We start from the raw sequence: 16,083 nt of genomic DNA, 5'->3' as shown, positions 1-16,083 counted from the left end.
GGCTGAGGTGGGAGGATTGTTTGAGACCAGCCTGGATGATACAGAAATACCCTGTCTCTTTAAAAACAGAACAAAAACCTCAAATCACCAAGGCAGTCTCTGAAGAGGTAGAGATTAAGTTCAGACCGTAGGAATCCTGTGTGCTGAAATAAAAAATGTGTTTTCCTCACAGCTTTACCGAGGTATAATTGAAGTACAGTACCTCTACACATTGAAAGAGTATAATTCGATTAGTTTACATATACGCATACATGTGTGAAACAATCAAGATAATGAATATTTCCATTACCTCCAAAAGATTCCTAGTACCACTTTGTAAGTTATTCTGCTCTCCACTCCTATCCCTGGGTAGCCACAGTCTGCTTTCTGTCACTATAGAGTAATTTACATTTTCTAAGATCTTACATTAATGGAATCACAATATGTTTACATTTTTGCCTGGCTACTTTCACTCAGCATAATTATTTAAAAATTCCTCCATGTTGTTACCTGTATCAATAGTTAGATCCTTTTTATTGCTAACTAGTATTCCATTGTATGGATATACTACTATTTGTTTATCTCATCACCTGTTGATGGGTAGTTACGTTGTTTCAAGTTTTTGGCTATAACCAAGGGGCTATGAGTATTTGTGTACAGGTATTTGGGTGACATACGTGGTTAAATACCTAGATGTAGAATGATTGATTCATAAGATAAGTGTATATTTAATTGTATAAGAAACTGCTAAACTGTTTTCCAAACTGGCTGTACCGTTTTACATTCTTAAAAACAGCGTAGGAGGGTTCTAGTTGGTCCACAGCCTTGCCAACACATGGCAGGGCCGATCTTCTTACTTTTACAAATCTAATGGGTGTGTGATGGTATCTCATTGTGGTCTTAACTTTTCATTTCTCTGATTAATAACATTGAGCCTCTTTCTTGTGCTTATTGGCTGTTCATATGTTTTCTGTTGTGAAGTGTCTGTTCAAATATTTTGCCATTTTAAAAAATTGGTTTCTCTTCTAAAGGTTCTTTATTCTGGGCCAGGTGCAGTGGCTCATACCTGTAATCTCAGCACTTTGGGAAGCTGAGATGGGCCGATCACCTGAGGTCAGGAGTTCAAGACCAGCCTGGCCAACATGGTGAAATCCCATGTCTACTAAAAATACAAAAAATTAGCCAGGCTTGGTGGTGGACACCTGTAATCGTAGCTACTCGGGAGGCTGAGGTAAGGAATCACTTGAACCCGGGAGGTGGGGTTGCAGTGAGCTGAGATTGTGCCATTGCACTCCAGCCTGGGCAACAAGAGTGAAACTCTGTCTCAAAAAAAAAAAGTAAGTAAATAAGTAAATGTTCTTTATTCTGGATATAAGTTCTTTGGCTTGACTTTTTGTTTTCCTCATTGGCATCTTTTCCTTTCCTTTCTTTTCCTCTTTCTTTCTCTTTCTCTTTCTTTCTCTTCCTCTGTCTCTTTCCTTTCTTTCCCTCCCTCCCTCCCTCCATTCCTCCCTTCCTTCCTTCCTCCCTTCCTCCCTTCCTTCCTCCCTTCCTTCCTTCCCTCTCTCCCTCTCTCCCTGTCTCCCTCTCTCCTTCTCTCTCTTTCTCTCTCTCTTCTTTCTCTCTTTCTCTCCCTCTCCTCCCCTCCCCTCTTCTTCCATCTTTCTATCTTTCTTATCTTTCCTTGCTCTGTTGTCCAGGCCAGAGTCCAGTGGTGCGATCTCAACTCACTGCAACCTCTACCTCCCGGGTTCAAGCGATTCTCATGCCTCAGCCTCCCAAGTAGCTGGGATAACAGGCGTGCACCACCACGCCCGGCTGATTTTTGTATTTTTAGTAGAGACAGGGTTATGCCATGTTGGGCAGGCTGGTTTCAAATTCCTGGCCTCAAGTGATCCACCTGCCTTGGCCTCCCAAAGTGCTGGATGGGATTACAGGCATGAGCCACCATGCCTGGCTCTCATTGGCATCTTTCAAAGATCAAACATTTTTAATTTCGATGAATCAATTTGTCAATTTTTTTATATTTCATGATTTTTTGTGTTGTAAGAAACCTTTGCTGACTCCAACATTTACAAATCTTTTCTTGTATTTTTTTTTTTTCTTAGAATTTACGTAGTTTTAGGTTTTGCATTTAGGCTTATGATCTATTTTAGGTCAATTTTTGCATATGGTATAAGGTAAAAGATGATGTTCATTTTTTTCCATGTAAATATCTGGTTGATCAAGCACCATACATTGAAAAGACTTTCCTTTGGCCGGGCGCGGTGGCTCACGCCTGTAATCCCAGCACTTTGGGAGGCCGAGACGGGCGGATCACGAGGTCAGGAGATCGAGACCATCCTGGCTAACACGGTGAAACCCCGTCTCTACTAAAAAATACAAAAAACTAGCCGGGCGAGGTGGCGGGCGCCTATAGTCCCAGCTACTCGGGAGGCTGAGGCAGGAGAATGGCGTGAACCCGGGAGGCGGAGCTTGCAGTGAGCTGAGATCCGGCCACCGCACTCCAGCCTGGGTGACAGAGCGAGACTCCGTCTCAAAAAAAAAAAAAAAAAAAGAAAAGACTTTCCTTTCCCTATTGAATTGTTTTTGCACCTTTGTTCAGTCTATCCATATATTTATGGGTTTACTTCTAGATACTGTATTCTGTTTTATTGATACATTTATCTTCCTTTATGTGGATAAATTTTTTTTTTTTTTTTTAAATAGAGACGGGGCTGGGCATGGTGGTTTGTGCCTGTAATCCTAGCACTTTGGGAGGTCAATTGGGAGGATTGCTTGAGGTCAAGAATTCAAGACCAACCTGGCCAACATATTGAGACCCCTGTCTCTATTTAAATTATTTTTAAAAAGAAAAAAAGATAAAAAATATATATATAGACGGGGTCTCCCTGTCTTGCCTAGGTTGGTGTCAAACTCCTAGGCTCGAGCGATCATCCCATCTTGGCCTCCCAAAGAGCTGGGATTACAGGCAGGAGCCATTGCGCCCAGTCATGTGGATACAAAATTGTCTTGATCACTGTACAGAACTGTCTTAATTACTGTAAATCTTTAAGTCAGGTAGGGCTAGTTCTTGTTAGACCTCCAATTTTGCTCTTTTTGTTTAAATCTGTTTTGGCTATTACAGGTCTTTTGCATGTCTATATACATTTTCAAATTATTTTATCACCTTTTACAGAAGAGCTTACTGGAATTTTGATTGGGATTGCTTTGACTCTTTAGATCTATTTGGAGAGAACTGCTATCTTAAAATGGAGTTTTCTGATCCATGGACCTGGTATCTCTCTCCACCTAGCTAAGTCTTCGTTAGTTTCTCTCTGCCATCTTTTACAGTGTTAAGTGTACAGTGCTTGAACATCTTTTATTAGATGTAATCCTGAGTATTTTATGTTTTTTAGTGCTTCTGTAAATGGAATTGCTTTTGAAATTTTGAGTTCTTTGGTATTAATGTATAAAACATATTTTTGTGTATCACTCTTAGTTCCAGTAGTAGGTGTGTAGATTCCCTGGGATTTTCTGCTGACATAGTCATCATCTGCAAATAGGAATGGTTTTATTTCTTCCTTTCTGATCTTTATGGCTTTTGTTTTTCTGCCTTATCAAAATGTCTAGAACACCCACAATATTAAATAGAGTGGTGATTGCCTTGTTTACAATCTCAGGGGAAACCTTCTATCTTTAGGTATGATGTTTGTGTTGTGCTTTTTTGTGGATGAGATGTCCTTTATCATTTTGAGAAAATTTCCTTCTATTTCTAGTTTTGTTTATTATGAATGGGTGTTGATGATTTTTTTGCATCTATTGGAGCAATCATGTATTGTTCTCTTTTATTCTGTTAATACATCACATATTCACCTGTTAAAGTGGTGAATTACATTTGTTAATATTTGGATGTTAAGCCAACCTTGCATTCTTGGAATAAACTCTACTTGGTTATGATATATCTTCCTTTTTATATTGGAATATATTGCTAATATTTCATATTATTCTATTCTAATATGTTGGATTCCATTGTTAATGCTTTGTTAAGGATTTTGTGTCTACACTCAAGAGGGATATTGTTCTATGATTTTTATTTTCTTTTTTTATAAGGTTTTAGTACTAGGGCTATACTGGCCTCATATAATTAATTGGACCATGATCTCTCTTCCTTTTTTGACAAAGTTTTATAAGATCAATTTTATTTCTTCATTGTATCTATGATAGAATTTGCTATTAAAACCTTCTGGGTTCTTTTTTTTTGGGAAGATATTTGGTAATTTCAATTCTTTTACTAGGAAAAGCTATTCAGATGCTTTATTTCTTCTTGTATGGATTTTCTTTTTTTTTTCTTTTGGGACAGTGTCTCACTCTGTTGCCCAGGCTAGAGTGCAGTGTGTCACGGTCTCAGCTCACTGCAGCCTCTGCCTCCCGGGTTCAAGCAGTTCTCATGCTTCTGTCTCCTGAGTAGCTGGGATTACAGACATATGCCACCGTGCCTGGCTAAGTATTATTATTATTATTATTTTTTGAGACAGAGTCTCGCTCTGTCGCCCAGGCTGGAGTGCAGTGGCCGGATCTCAGCTCACTGCAAGCTCTGCCTCCCGGGTTTTTACGCCATTCTCCTGCCTCAGCCTCCCGAGTAGCCGGGACTACAGGCGCCCGCCACCTCGCCCGGCTAGTTTTTTGTATTTTTTAGTAGAGATGGGGTTTCACCGTGTTAGCCAGGATGGTCTCGAACTCCTGACCTCGTGATCCGCCCGTCTCGGCCTCCCAAAGTGCTGGGATTACAGGCTTGAGCCACCGCACCCGGCCTAATTATTTTTATTTTTAGTACAGCTAGGGTTTCACTGTATTGGCCAGGCTGGTCTGGAACTCCTGGCCTCAAGTGATCTACCCATCTTGGCCTCCCAGAGTGCTGGGATTACAGATGTGAGCCACCGTGCCAGGCTTCTTTTTTTTTAGACGGAGTCTTGCTCTGTTGCCCAGGCTGGAGTGCAGTAGCACAATCTCAGCTTACTGTAACCTCCACCTCCCAGGTTCAAGCAATTTTCCTGCCTCAGCCTCCCGAGTAACTGGGATTACAGGCACCTGCTACCATGCCCAGCTGATTTTTATAGTTTATTAGAGATGGGGTTTCATCATATTGGCTAGGCTGGTCTCGAACTCTTAACCTCAGGTGATCCACCCACCTCGGCCTCCCAAAGTGCTGGGATTACAGGCGTGAGCCAGTGCACTCGGCCTTCCTGGCCTCTTATATGGGTTTTAAATCGTGTTTTCAAGAAATTTGTTCATTTCATCCAAGTTGTTATATTTGTTAGCACCATATTTTCTTGTTATCCTTTTAATATCTGTGGATTCTAAAGTGATAACACTTTTTTCGTTACAGATATGAGTGATTGGCGTCATCTTGTATTTTTATGATGGATCTACCTGGGTGGGGGGTGTCAGTGTTGTTGATCATTTCAAATAACCAGTTTTTGGCTTCATTAATTTTCCTTATTGTGTATTTGTTTTCTGTTACATACATTTCTGCTCTTTATTATTTCCCTCCTTACTTTGGGTTAACTTGCCTTTTTTTTTTTTTTTTTTTTTTTTTTGAGATGGAGTCTCGCTCTGTAGCTAGGCTGGAGTGCAGTGGCGCAGTCTCGGCTCACTGCAACCTTAGCCTCCTGGGTTCACACCATTCTCCTGCCTCAGCCTCCTGAGTAGCTGGGACTTCAGGCGCCCGCCACCACGCCCAGCTAATTTTTTGTATTTTTAGTAGAGACGGGGTTTCACTGTGTTAGCCAGGATGGTCTCTATCTCCTGACCTCGTGATCCACCCGCCTCAGCCTCCCAAAGTGCTAGGATTACAGGTGTGAGCCACCGCACCTGGCTTAACTTGCTTTTTGTTCTGTTTTGTTTTAAAGCTTTTCAAGGTGGGGAAATCTGTTTTTAAAGCTTTTGTTTTCGAGGGACTTGGTTTGATTTATTTAATAAACATTTACTAAGGTCCTATGATTCGATGTAGCGGGCACTGTCACGCTCTATCAGGTCTTAAACCAATGAAGACAAGTAGGGCAAGTTGCTTACAGGATGGTGAACATTGATGCATGTCTACAGTGTGTTGTCTTTTTTCATTGCCGTTTTTTTAGTTGGAGATGGGGTCTCACTGTGGTACCTAGGCTGGATCACAGTGGTTATTCACAGTTACTATCCTAGTGCAACTGCCTGCAACTCCTGGGCTAAAGCGATTCGCCTGCCTCAGCCTCCCAAGTATCTGGGACTGCAGGTGCACACCACCACACCTGGCTACAGTGCAGTGTGTTATCAAAAGTGCATACCCAATAATCTTGAGGGTTTTGTTGTTGTTAGTGTTGTTTGTTGTTGTTGTTGTTGTTGTTTGAGACAGAGTCTTGCTCTGTCGTCCAAGTGGGAGTGCAGTGGCATGATCTTGGCTCACTGCAACCTCCACCTCCTGGGTTCAAGTAATTCTCCTGCCTCAGCCTCTGGAATAGCTGTAACTACAGGCACATGCCACCACACCTGGCTAATTTTTGTGTTTTTTATTAGACACAGGGTTTCACCATTTGGCCAGGCTGGTCTGTAACTCCTGACCTCAAGCAATCCACCTGCCTTGGCCTCCCAAAGTGTTGGGATTATAGGCGTGAGCTACCGCAGCTGGCCAATCTTGAGATCTTTTTAAAAACCAAGTGCCACATCATTTGAAATTAATCCCTTTGGATAGGAGCCACTTGTAATCATCACTGCTTAATACTTTGTTACTCAATTTCTTAATTATCTGTTATTACATAATTAAAAGGAAAGTCTTTCATGGTAGTGACATAAGTGTTTTGTTCTGTCTTACAGATAATTTATTGTTTGTAATCAACTCCATCAAGCAAGAGATTGTAAACCGGGTACAGAATCCAAGAGATGAGAGAGGACCCAACATGGGGCAGAAGCTTGAAATCCTCATTAAAGATACTCTCGGTAAGAAGAATATTAGATAAATTCATAACGATTAATAACATGTATAAGATGTATGATTTAAGGGGATATTAAAAGTTTTTAGTTGAAGGAAAAACTCAAGTGCTCTCATTGTAATCACTCTCCTTTATGAGTAATTTTATCTTCTGAGATTTAGTGTTTCATAAGCATGTGTTGCAGGTGACCACAGTTTGTAATTTAGACTTAATCATGAAACTATTTTAACATTTAAGAAAAACAAACTTCTAGGCCGGGCGCGGTGGCTCAAGCCTGTAATCCCAGCACTTTGGGAGGCCGAGACGGGCGGATCACGAGGTCAGGAGATCGAGACCATCCTGGCAAACATGGTGAAACCCCGTCTCTACTAAAAAATACAAAAAACTAGCCGGGCGAGGTGGCGTGCGCCTGTAGTCCCAGCTACTCGGGAGGCTGAGGCAGGAGAATGGCGTAAACCCGGGAGGCGTAGCTTGCAGTGAGCTGAGATCCGGCCACTGCACTCCAGCCCGGGCGACAGAGCGAGACTCTGTCTCAAAAAAAAAAAAAAAAAAAAAAAAAAAAAAAAAAGAAAAACAAACTTCTAGCAACTTTAACCTTTCTTTTTTTTTTTTTTTGAGACGGAGTCTCGCTCTGCCGCCCAGGCTGGAGTGCAGTGGCCAGATCTCAGCTCACTGCAAGCTCCGCCTCCCGGGTTTACGCCATTCTCCGGCCTCAGCCTCCCAAGTAGCTGGGACTACAGGCACCCGCCACCACGCCCGGCTAGTTTTTTTTTTGTATTTTTAGTAGAGACGGGGTTTCACTGTGTTAGCCAGGATGGTCTCGATCTCCTGACCTCGTGATCCGCCCGTCTCGGCCTCCCAAAGTGCTGGGATTACAGGCTTGAGCCACCGCGCCCGGCCAACTTTAACCTTTCATGGAGGACAAAAGGTCCCAGAGCTGTCAAGCCTGCAGTTTGCACTTTAGTGTAGAGATTCTTACTTGTTTTACTCAGTAATGCATTTCACAGGATTCTAACAAACTTGGCTCTCTGGTTTCCCATCCCAGAAAAGATTGCACAATGTGGGGAGGATCAGAGAGGCAGGGATCTAGACGTCAGGCCAACTGAGAGCCAACAGGGAAGAGAGAGCTAGCTAGTATAGACGTAGACATGAGAACTCAGCTCAGCTGCTATAGGAGAAAATCACTGACAAACAGTAGCATCCAAGGCATCCAGCATTATACAACTCACGAAAACCCCCAAAATTTAATTTACACAATAAAAGGTCAAATGTTTTTCTTGAACAAAACTATATTTATATTGAAAACAATCAGGTGGAAAGTAGACCCTAAACATCAGTATTTTCCTCAGCAATCACTTACTTCCTGCTTCCATATGGATTAACTGTGTGCTTGACCTTTTCTTCAAATGGGTTGATGCTATTTTAATTTTTTATGTATTCTTTCATAGCATTTCTTTCTTTTCTTTCCTTTTATTTTTAAAAGCATTGTTATTCTTCCTTTGTTAGCTACAGGGGGAAATTTAACATTACAAGAAAAAGTTATTTTTACCTTTTTATTTTTTAATGTAAATATTTTATATGTTTGGTAAGCTTATGTACTCCTTTACACTTGAAAGTTAGTTTTACCAGTTATAAAATCCTCAACTCATATTTTCTTTCCTTGAGTATCTTGAATATGATTCTCCATTTTCTTTTGGCGTAAGTGTTGCTATTGAAAAGCTAATACTGGCTGGGCGTGGTGGCTCATGCCTGTAATCCCAACACTTTGGGAGGCCAAGGCAGGCGGATCACTTGAGGTCAGGAGTTCGAGACCAGCCTGGCCAACATGGTAAAACCTCGTCTACTAAAACTACAAAAATTAGCTGGGCGTGGTGGCGGGCGCCTGTAATCCCAGGTACTTGGGAGGCTGAGGCAGGAGAATCGCTTGAATGCAGGAGGGGTGGAGGTTGCAGTGAGCCGAGATCACGCCAGTGCACTCTAGCCTGGGTGACAGACAGAGCGAAACTCTGTCTCAAAAAAAAAGAGAAAGAGGCCAGGCACGGTGGCTCAAGCCTGTAATCCCAGCACTTTGGGAGGCTGAGACGGGCGGATCACGAGGTCAGGAGATCAAGACCATCCTGGCTAACACGATGAAACCCTGTCTCTACTAAAAAATACAAAAAAAACTAGCCGGTTGAGGTGGCGGGCGCCTGTAGTCCCAGCTACTCGGGAGGCTGAGGCAGGAGGATGGTGTAAACCCGGGAGGTGGAGCTTGCAGTGAACTGAGATCACGCCACTGCACTCCAGCCTGGGCGACAAAGTGAGACTTTGTCTCAAAAAAAAAAAAAGAAAAGCTAATATTGCCTAATTATTTTTTCCTTATAAGTACTTTGCTGTTTTTGCCTAGGTGTCAAAAGGATTTTTCCTTTAAATACCAGTGATTTTACTAGGTTATATCTTAGAGTTGGTAATTTTTAGTTGACATTTTTATGTTTATAGTGTGCTCTTTCAATATGTACTTTCAAATGTTTTTAGTGTTTGATCTGTTCCCTTGGTTTGCTTTTCTTCTGTGGGGACTCACATCTATAGGTTGGCTCTTCTTCGCCCATCTTTAGTATTTGTTTGTCTTTCTTTTCTCTCTCTCTCTCTCTGTCTCTCTCTCTCTCTCTCCTTTCTCTCCTTCCTCTCTCTCCTCTCTTTCCTTTCTTTCTTTCAACAGTGTTTTTCTGTCACCCAGGCAGTAGTGCAGTGGCACAGTCTTAGCTCACTGCAGCCTCCACCTCCCAGGTTCAAGCGATTATCCTGCCTCAGCCTCCTGAGTAGCTGGGATTACAGGCATCTGCCACCACACCTGGCTAATTTTTGTATTTTTTAGTAGAGATGGAGTTTTACCATGTTGGCCAGGCTGGTCTCGAACTCCCAACTTCAAATGGTCTTCCTGCCTTGTGTCACTTTTTCTTGAATCATTTTTATCTCTTCATTTCTTTTTTAACGTTATTTCTCCTTTTTGCCTTCTGTTTCTCTTAAAGCATTATTTGCTGTCATTAGTTGCTGATCTTAGGTTCCTTTTAATTTCAGGAATTTTCCCCTGTATTTCTAATTCTTTTCTGAATTCTGTCACCTTATTTCTTAGTTATTCTATTTCTGATTTATGTTCTTTCATGTATCGTGCCATTTTCTTTAATGTCTTTTATTCTCTTTTTTCTTAGAAAAAGTTGTGGAATTCTGACCTTGATACTTCTCTGTTGTTCATATATATATATGAAATTAGTTCGTCTGAACTTCTAAAAGGAGGTTTGGTTCAGAATAGCTTTTCTTTTTTCACAGAGTCTCCGCTTTTCAGTTAACATTTAAAAACGTGGCAGCCGGGCGCAGTGGCTCACACCTGTAATCCCAGCACTTTGGGAGGCTGAGGCAGGCGGATCATGAGGTCAGGAGATCAAGACCATCCTGGCTAACGTGGTGAAACCCTGTCTCTACTAAAAATACAAAAAATTAGCTGGGCGTGGTGGCACGTGCCTGTAGTCCCAGCTACTCGGGAGGCTGAGGCAGGAGAATTGCTTGATCTCAGGAGGCAGAGGTTGACAGTGAGCCAAGATTGTGCCACTGCACTCCCACCTGGGTGACAGAGCGAGACTCTGTCTCAAAAAAACAAAACAAAAAAACATGGCACGCCAGCTTTGGTGGCTTTTTCCTGTAATCCTAGTCACTTGGGAGACTGAGGCAGGAGGATCATGTGAGGTCAAGATTCTAGACCAGCCTGGGCAACATATCTCTGAAACAAAAACAAAAAAATGGCACCTGGCTTTCTGAGATTTCTTTTTTTTTTTTTTTGAGGCGGAGTCTTGCTCTATCACCCAGGCTGGAGTGCATTGGCACAATCTCGGCTCACTGCAAGCTCCGCCTCCCAGGTTCACGCCATTCTCCTGCCTCAGCCTCCTGAGTAGCTAGGACTACAGGCGCCCACCACCATGCCTGGCTAATTTTTTTTGTATTTTTAGTAGAGATGGGGTCTCATCATGTTAGCCACGATGGTCTGGATCTCCTGACCTCGTGATCTTCCCGCCTCGGCCTCCCAAAGTGCTGGGATTACAGGCGTGAGCCACTGCGCCCGGCCCTGAGATTTCTTTTTCTGCTCCCCTCCCTCATTTTATATGGACCATCTCTGTTTCATGTCTTTAGTTCCTTTCTTGCTCGATTTTAATTTCAACCCCAGGGTTTTTTGTTTTGTTTTGAGACAAAGTCTCACTCTGTCGCCCAGGCTACAGTGCAGTGGCGTGATCTTGGCTCACTGCAGCCTCTGCCTCCCAGGTTCAAGTGATTTTCCTGCCTCAGCCTCCCCAGTAGCTTGGATTACAGGCACACACGACCATGCCCGGCTAATTTTTGTGTTTTTACTGGAGATGGGGTTTTACCATGTTGGCCAGGCTAGTATCAAACTCCTGACATCGAGTGATCTGCCTGCCTTGGCCTACCAAAGTGTTAGAATTACAGGCCTGAGCCACTGTGCCTGGCCAGTTTTTTTTGTTTTTATCATGGCTTGCTCTTGTCCTGCAAGAGTCCTGGCTGGTCCATTTTCAGAGTTCACAGAGGCTCAACTGTGCGCCCCTTCACGTCCAACTGTGGGCTCCTTCACTTCCAACTGTGGGCTCCTTGTACTCACCTTGTATTCAATATTGGGTTGGAGAAAATCCCTCACAGCTTTAGCTGCAGTTCTCAAGTTGACCGTGCTGTACTTGCCAGTGGGTAACCTATTGGCTATTTAGACATTTTTTTTTGTTTTCATTTGCATTACTTCCTTTTGGCCCATCCACATAAATATTGATAATGCTGTTGCCGTACATGTCTTAAAGATTTTGGTAGTTTGTTCCCACCTTCTTGAATGTTGGGGTTCCTAGGGATACCTTATCACTTGTAAATATTTTCCATGGGTTTATGGTTTTGCCATTTAGTGCTGTTTTTATATGGGGAAATGAAGATTAAAAATCTATGTGGTGGCTGAATGCAGTGGCTCATGCCTGTAATCCCAGCACTTTGGGAGGCTGAGGTGGGAGGATCGATTGAGGCCAGGAGTTCAAGACCAGTCTGAACCTGGAAGGTTGAGGCTTCAGTGAGCAGTGATTGCACCACTGCACTCCAGCCTGGGCAACGGAGTGAGACCCTTTCTCAAAAACAACAATAACAACAGCTATACAGCTCTATTCCCAGAATTTGCCTCTAGACCAGTTTAAATGGGTTGGAGTTTTTTTCCTTTTCTTTTTGAGACAGTCTCTTTCTGTCACCCAGGCTGGAGTACAGTGGCACTATCTTGACTTACTGCAACCTCTGCCTCCTGAGTTCAAGTGATTCTTACGCCTCAGCCTTCCGAGTAGCATGTGCTACCACGTGCGGCAATTTTTTTTTTTTTTTTCTGAGACGGAGTCTTGCTTAGTTGCCCAGGCTGGAGTGGAGTGGCGCGATCTCAGTTCGCTGCAAGCTCTGCCTCCTAGGTTCATGCCATTCTTCTGCCTCAGCCTTCCAAGTAGGTGGGACTACAGGTGCCCGCCACCATGCCCAGCTAATTTTTTTTTTTTTTTGTATTTTTAGTAGAGATGGGGTTTCACCATGTTAGCCAGGATGGTCTCGATCTTCTGACCTCGTGATCCACCTGCCTCGGCCTCCCAAAGTGCTGGGATTACAGGCATGAGCCTCCGCGCCCGGCCTAATTTTTGTATTTTTAATGGAGACGGGGTTTCACCATGTTGGCCAGGCTGGTCTCAAACTCCTGATCTCAGGTGATCTGCCTGCCTCGGCCTCCCAAAGTGCTGGTATTATAGGTGTGAGCCACCGCGCCTGGCCGACAAATACATTTCTTTTCTTTCTTTTTTTTTTTTTTGAGACAGAGTTTCACTCTTGTTGCCCAGGCTAGAGTGCAGTGGCACGATCTTGGCTCACCACAACCTCCACCCCCCGGGTTCAAGCAGTTCTCCTGCCTCAGCCTCCCGAGTAGCTGGGATTATAGGCATGTGCCACCATGCCTGGCTAATTTTGTGTTTTCAGTAGAGATGGGGTTTCTCCATGTTGGTCAGGCTGGTCTCGAACTCCCGACCTCAGGTGATCCGCCTGCCTCAACCTTTCAAAGTGCTGGGATTACAGGCATGAGCCACCGTGCCTGGCTGACAAATATATTTCTGTTTCCATCCTTTTTATTTTTCTTAATACTTTAAAAAATGTACTTAAACCTCTGTTATTTGATTTACTGATTTTACCTTTTGGTCTTACTATGGAAGATGAGGAAGATGAGAAAATCTACATATTTATGCTGCTCCCACCTTTCTCCCTCTTCTCTTCCAACATTTCTTATTCATTCACTTTTTTTAAATGAAGTAAAGGAAACTTAAACTGTATCCAGTAATTATAAAAATGACCCAAAACATCTTTCAGGTCTATATTTTCAGTTTCATGGGTGAAGCCCACCCATGGAACTTGGTGAGTTTAGAGTAATTGGAAGAGACTGGCTGAGAGAACAGGGAAAACCAGGACATGGGAAGCAGTGCCTGTTGGCAGGCTTTGGGTTTGGGTTTGGACTGTTATTTGGACTGTTACACTTGTCATCTACCTCACTTTAAATGTTGGTTTACGATTTTCCATGGCTATTCCTGGTTTGACAGTAATATGAAGGGTAGCATTGTTTTCTGAGCTGCAATAACAAGTGCCAGGGAATTCATTTGGGACCAGTATCAAGCTGAGGGCCACACCTGATCCTCAGATGTTACCAGCTCCTTCCCTTCCCTTCATGGCCTTCCATTTCTGTGTCTACATGTGCCTTTTATTCTTTTTTTCAGGTCTACCAGTTGCTGGGCAAACCTCAGAATTTGTTAACCAAGTGTTAGAGAAGACTGCAGAAGGGAATCCCACTGGAGGCCTTGTAGGATTAAGGATACCAACATCAAAGGTTTAATCAGCCTCATTGGACCACTGGTCAGAAATGTCTGCGTTTTGTCACGTTATCAATTGTAAATTTTCATTCTGTTTTGCATGTCAGTTAGCATTATGTAAACATTTACAATTAGGTTACATTGTTTTAAGAACTAAGTAGCATAAGTGAAGCATGATCCAAAATACTTGATTATTGCATTTTCAGAGCATAAACCATGATTAAAACTGCTACTGGCATCAGAATTGAAAATCATAGTTTAAGTAAATGTTTAGGTACAGATTACAAAAATCTGTTAAATCAAAACATTTTGGAGGAGTGAAATAGTAAAATGCCAAGTATTGTGGCAGATTTATGCTCTGAACCACACACACAAAAAATTGAGGAAGCATTTTTTTAAACGGTCGGTTTAAATTGTTTTTAGAATTATTGCTTTTTGTTCTAATTTTCCACAACCATTAATCTCACTTGTATATGGCACACCCAGCACTTGTGCCTGTGGGCCATATTAGATGTTCATTGTCAGAGCTCAAGATGATATATATAAATATATATATATATATATACACACACAAATGTCTGTGCAAGTAAGAAAAAAAAAAGCATATTCTTTGTGCCTTGTATTTTGGGGAAACTATAAAACTGGTAATATTTTGTATGATGAAAACCCTAATGAGAAAAAAACAAGATATATAGATGGAAAAATTATGGGGTTTAAATGTTTTTTTGTTCCAACTCTTTTTCAGATTTTTTGAATGTATATAGGACTATGTTGAAATGTAGATATATGCCACAGAGTCTGTGTATTGTATAAAAAACAAAACAAAAAAACAACAAAAAAAAGATGGCTCTAGAAAACTCATATTTCGGTACTTGACCGGAAGAAGACAAATACTTGCACATTATTGCGATTGTTTTATTTTTTGTACCAAAGACAAATGCAACTGATATGGCAAACTGCCAGTCTAAGTAAAGTTTTGCACAGCTTACATGATACTGTATGAATGTATGAAAAAAAGGAGAAAAAAAAGAAAAAAAAAGGTCAGGGTTAGGGATCTTACTGAACTGTGAATTTTATTTCTGTTTGGGTCCAATTATCTACAGAAGGAGCATCCATACATACAAATATTATTTTGCTGTTCCTCTAGTTCGCTTCCATAGTAGATAAGTTGGTGGCCATTTAGATGTCTTTTATTTCTGCACTTACTGTAGGAAATTTTAATATATTTCATTTTAGTAAGCTATTGGTAAAATAGTTTTTGACTTTGAAAATTAAAATGTTTATTTAGCTTATTGTAGTATACTTCCACCAGACAACAAAATAGATTATTTTTATTGTATTATGTATATATATATATGTAAAGAAAGAAAAAAGCTAAAAATATCTGATTCTTTAGTTGCCACTTTTCCAATTGATGTATTATTGTGCATGTAATATTTTCAAAGATCAACACAGGCTTAAAACAAAAACAATTTATAGATTTTTATATTTTTGTACAGGTATTTTCAAACTAGCTTCTTCAAACTTAACATGTGACTTATTCTTCTATAGTTTCTAGAATTGAGAAACATTAACACATTTAGTTTTTAGGTGCTCTTTTTTGCTCATATAAAACAGCTTCATTAGTCAGTGTTTTAACTGTGTTCAAGCTTTACCTCTTGATGAGAAATTTCTTATGTCAAGGCAGCATTATAAACCTTCCCCCACAGATTTTTCCATCCTGTCTCTCTTAACTGTTTTATTCTCAAATTTTGTGTTTTGAACTCTGAAAACTGGTGGCTTAAAAACTAAAAAAAGAAAAAAAGCATATTTAGCAAGGAAAAAAATACCAAAAATTTCAGGCACAGCTGCTGGTAAAATTATCTATTTCTCCATTACCCACTGTAGGATTTCTTTTTAAATTATACTTTGACTATAAAGTGTCAAAGTATAATTTGTTCTTTTCTTTTACTTCTTATACCCTATTTGTAAGCTATAGCATATGAAGCTATAGCTTGTGAAGGTTTGATCTAGAACACCCAGTAACAAATGAACAATGTTGCTTACCTGCATCTTTGACATCTTAAAAAAGAAACCCAAGAAGAATTGTAAGGATTGTCTTACCACCTTAGCTGAACTGTGATGCACAAGATTTTTCTGTGTGTTTGGTGGAAATGTACCTGGTTAGGACATTCACGCTAAACAGATGATAAGCTCAAGTCTAATGGTTTAATAGAATGTAAGTTCATTGTTTAAAGCTTTTCCTTTTTAGGTGAGAGAAG

At 41.2% G+C, this 16,083-nt stretch overlaps 1 protein-coding gene across 3 annotated transcripts in view; it reads left to right on the top strand.

Moving 5' to 3' along the window:
• Nucleotides 1-15,006, top strand: part of LOC105480886 (CREB3 regulatory factor) — an 84,340-nt gene extending 69,334 nt beyond the window's left edge. For 2 of the 3 annotated variants that reach the window (XM_071098085.1, XM_024792589.2), the window contains 2 exons: nt 6,811-6,933; nt 13,730-14,536. In XM_071098085.1, the coding sequence (XP_070954186.1) occupies nt 6,811-6,933; nt 13,730-13,845 (239 nt within the window). In that variant the 3' untranslated portion in view covers nt 13,846-14,536. Of the gene's footprint in view, nt 1-6,810; nt 6,934-13,729 lie in introns of all 3 variants that reach the window. The other variant, XM_071098084.1, reaches the window with a different exon arrangement.
• The last annotated feature ends 1,077 nt before the right edge of the window (nt 15,007-16,083 follow it).

This window comes from Macaca nemestrina, chromosome 6, assembly GCF_043159975.1.
Source record: "Macaca nemestrina isolate mMacNem1 chromosome 6, mMacNem.hap1, whole genome shotgun sequence".
Classification (NCBI taxonomy): Eukaryota; Metazoa; Chordata; class Mammalia; order Primates; family Cercopithecidae; genus Macaca; species Macaca nemestrina.
Note: the sequence above shows the minus strand (reverse complement) of the source record. Positions and strands in the feature narration are given on the sequence as shown.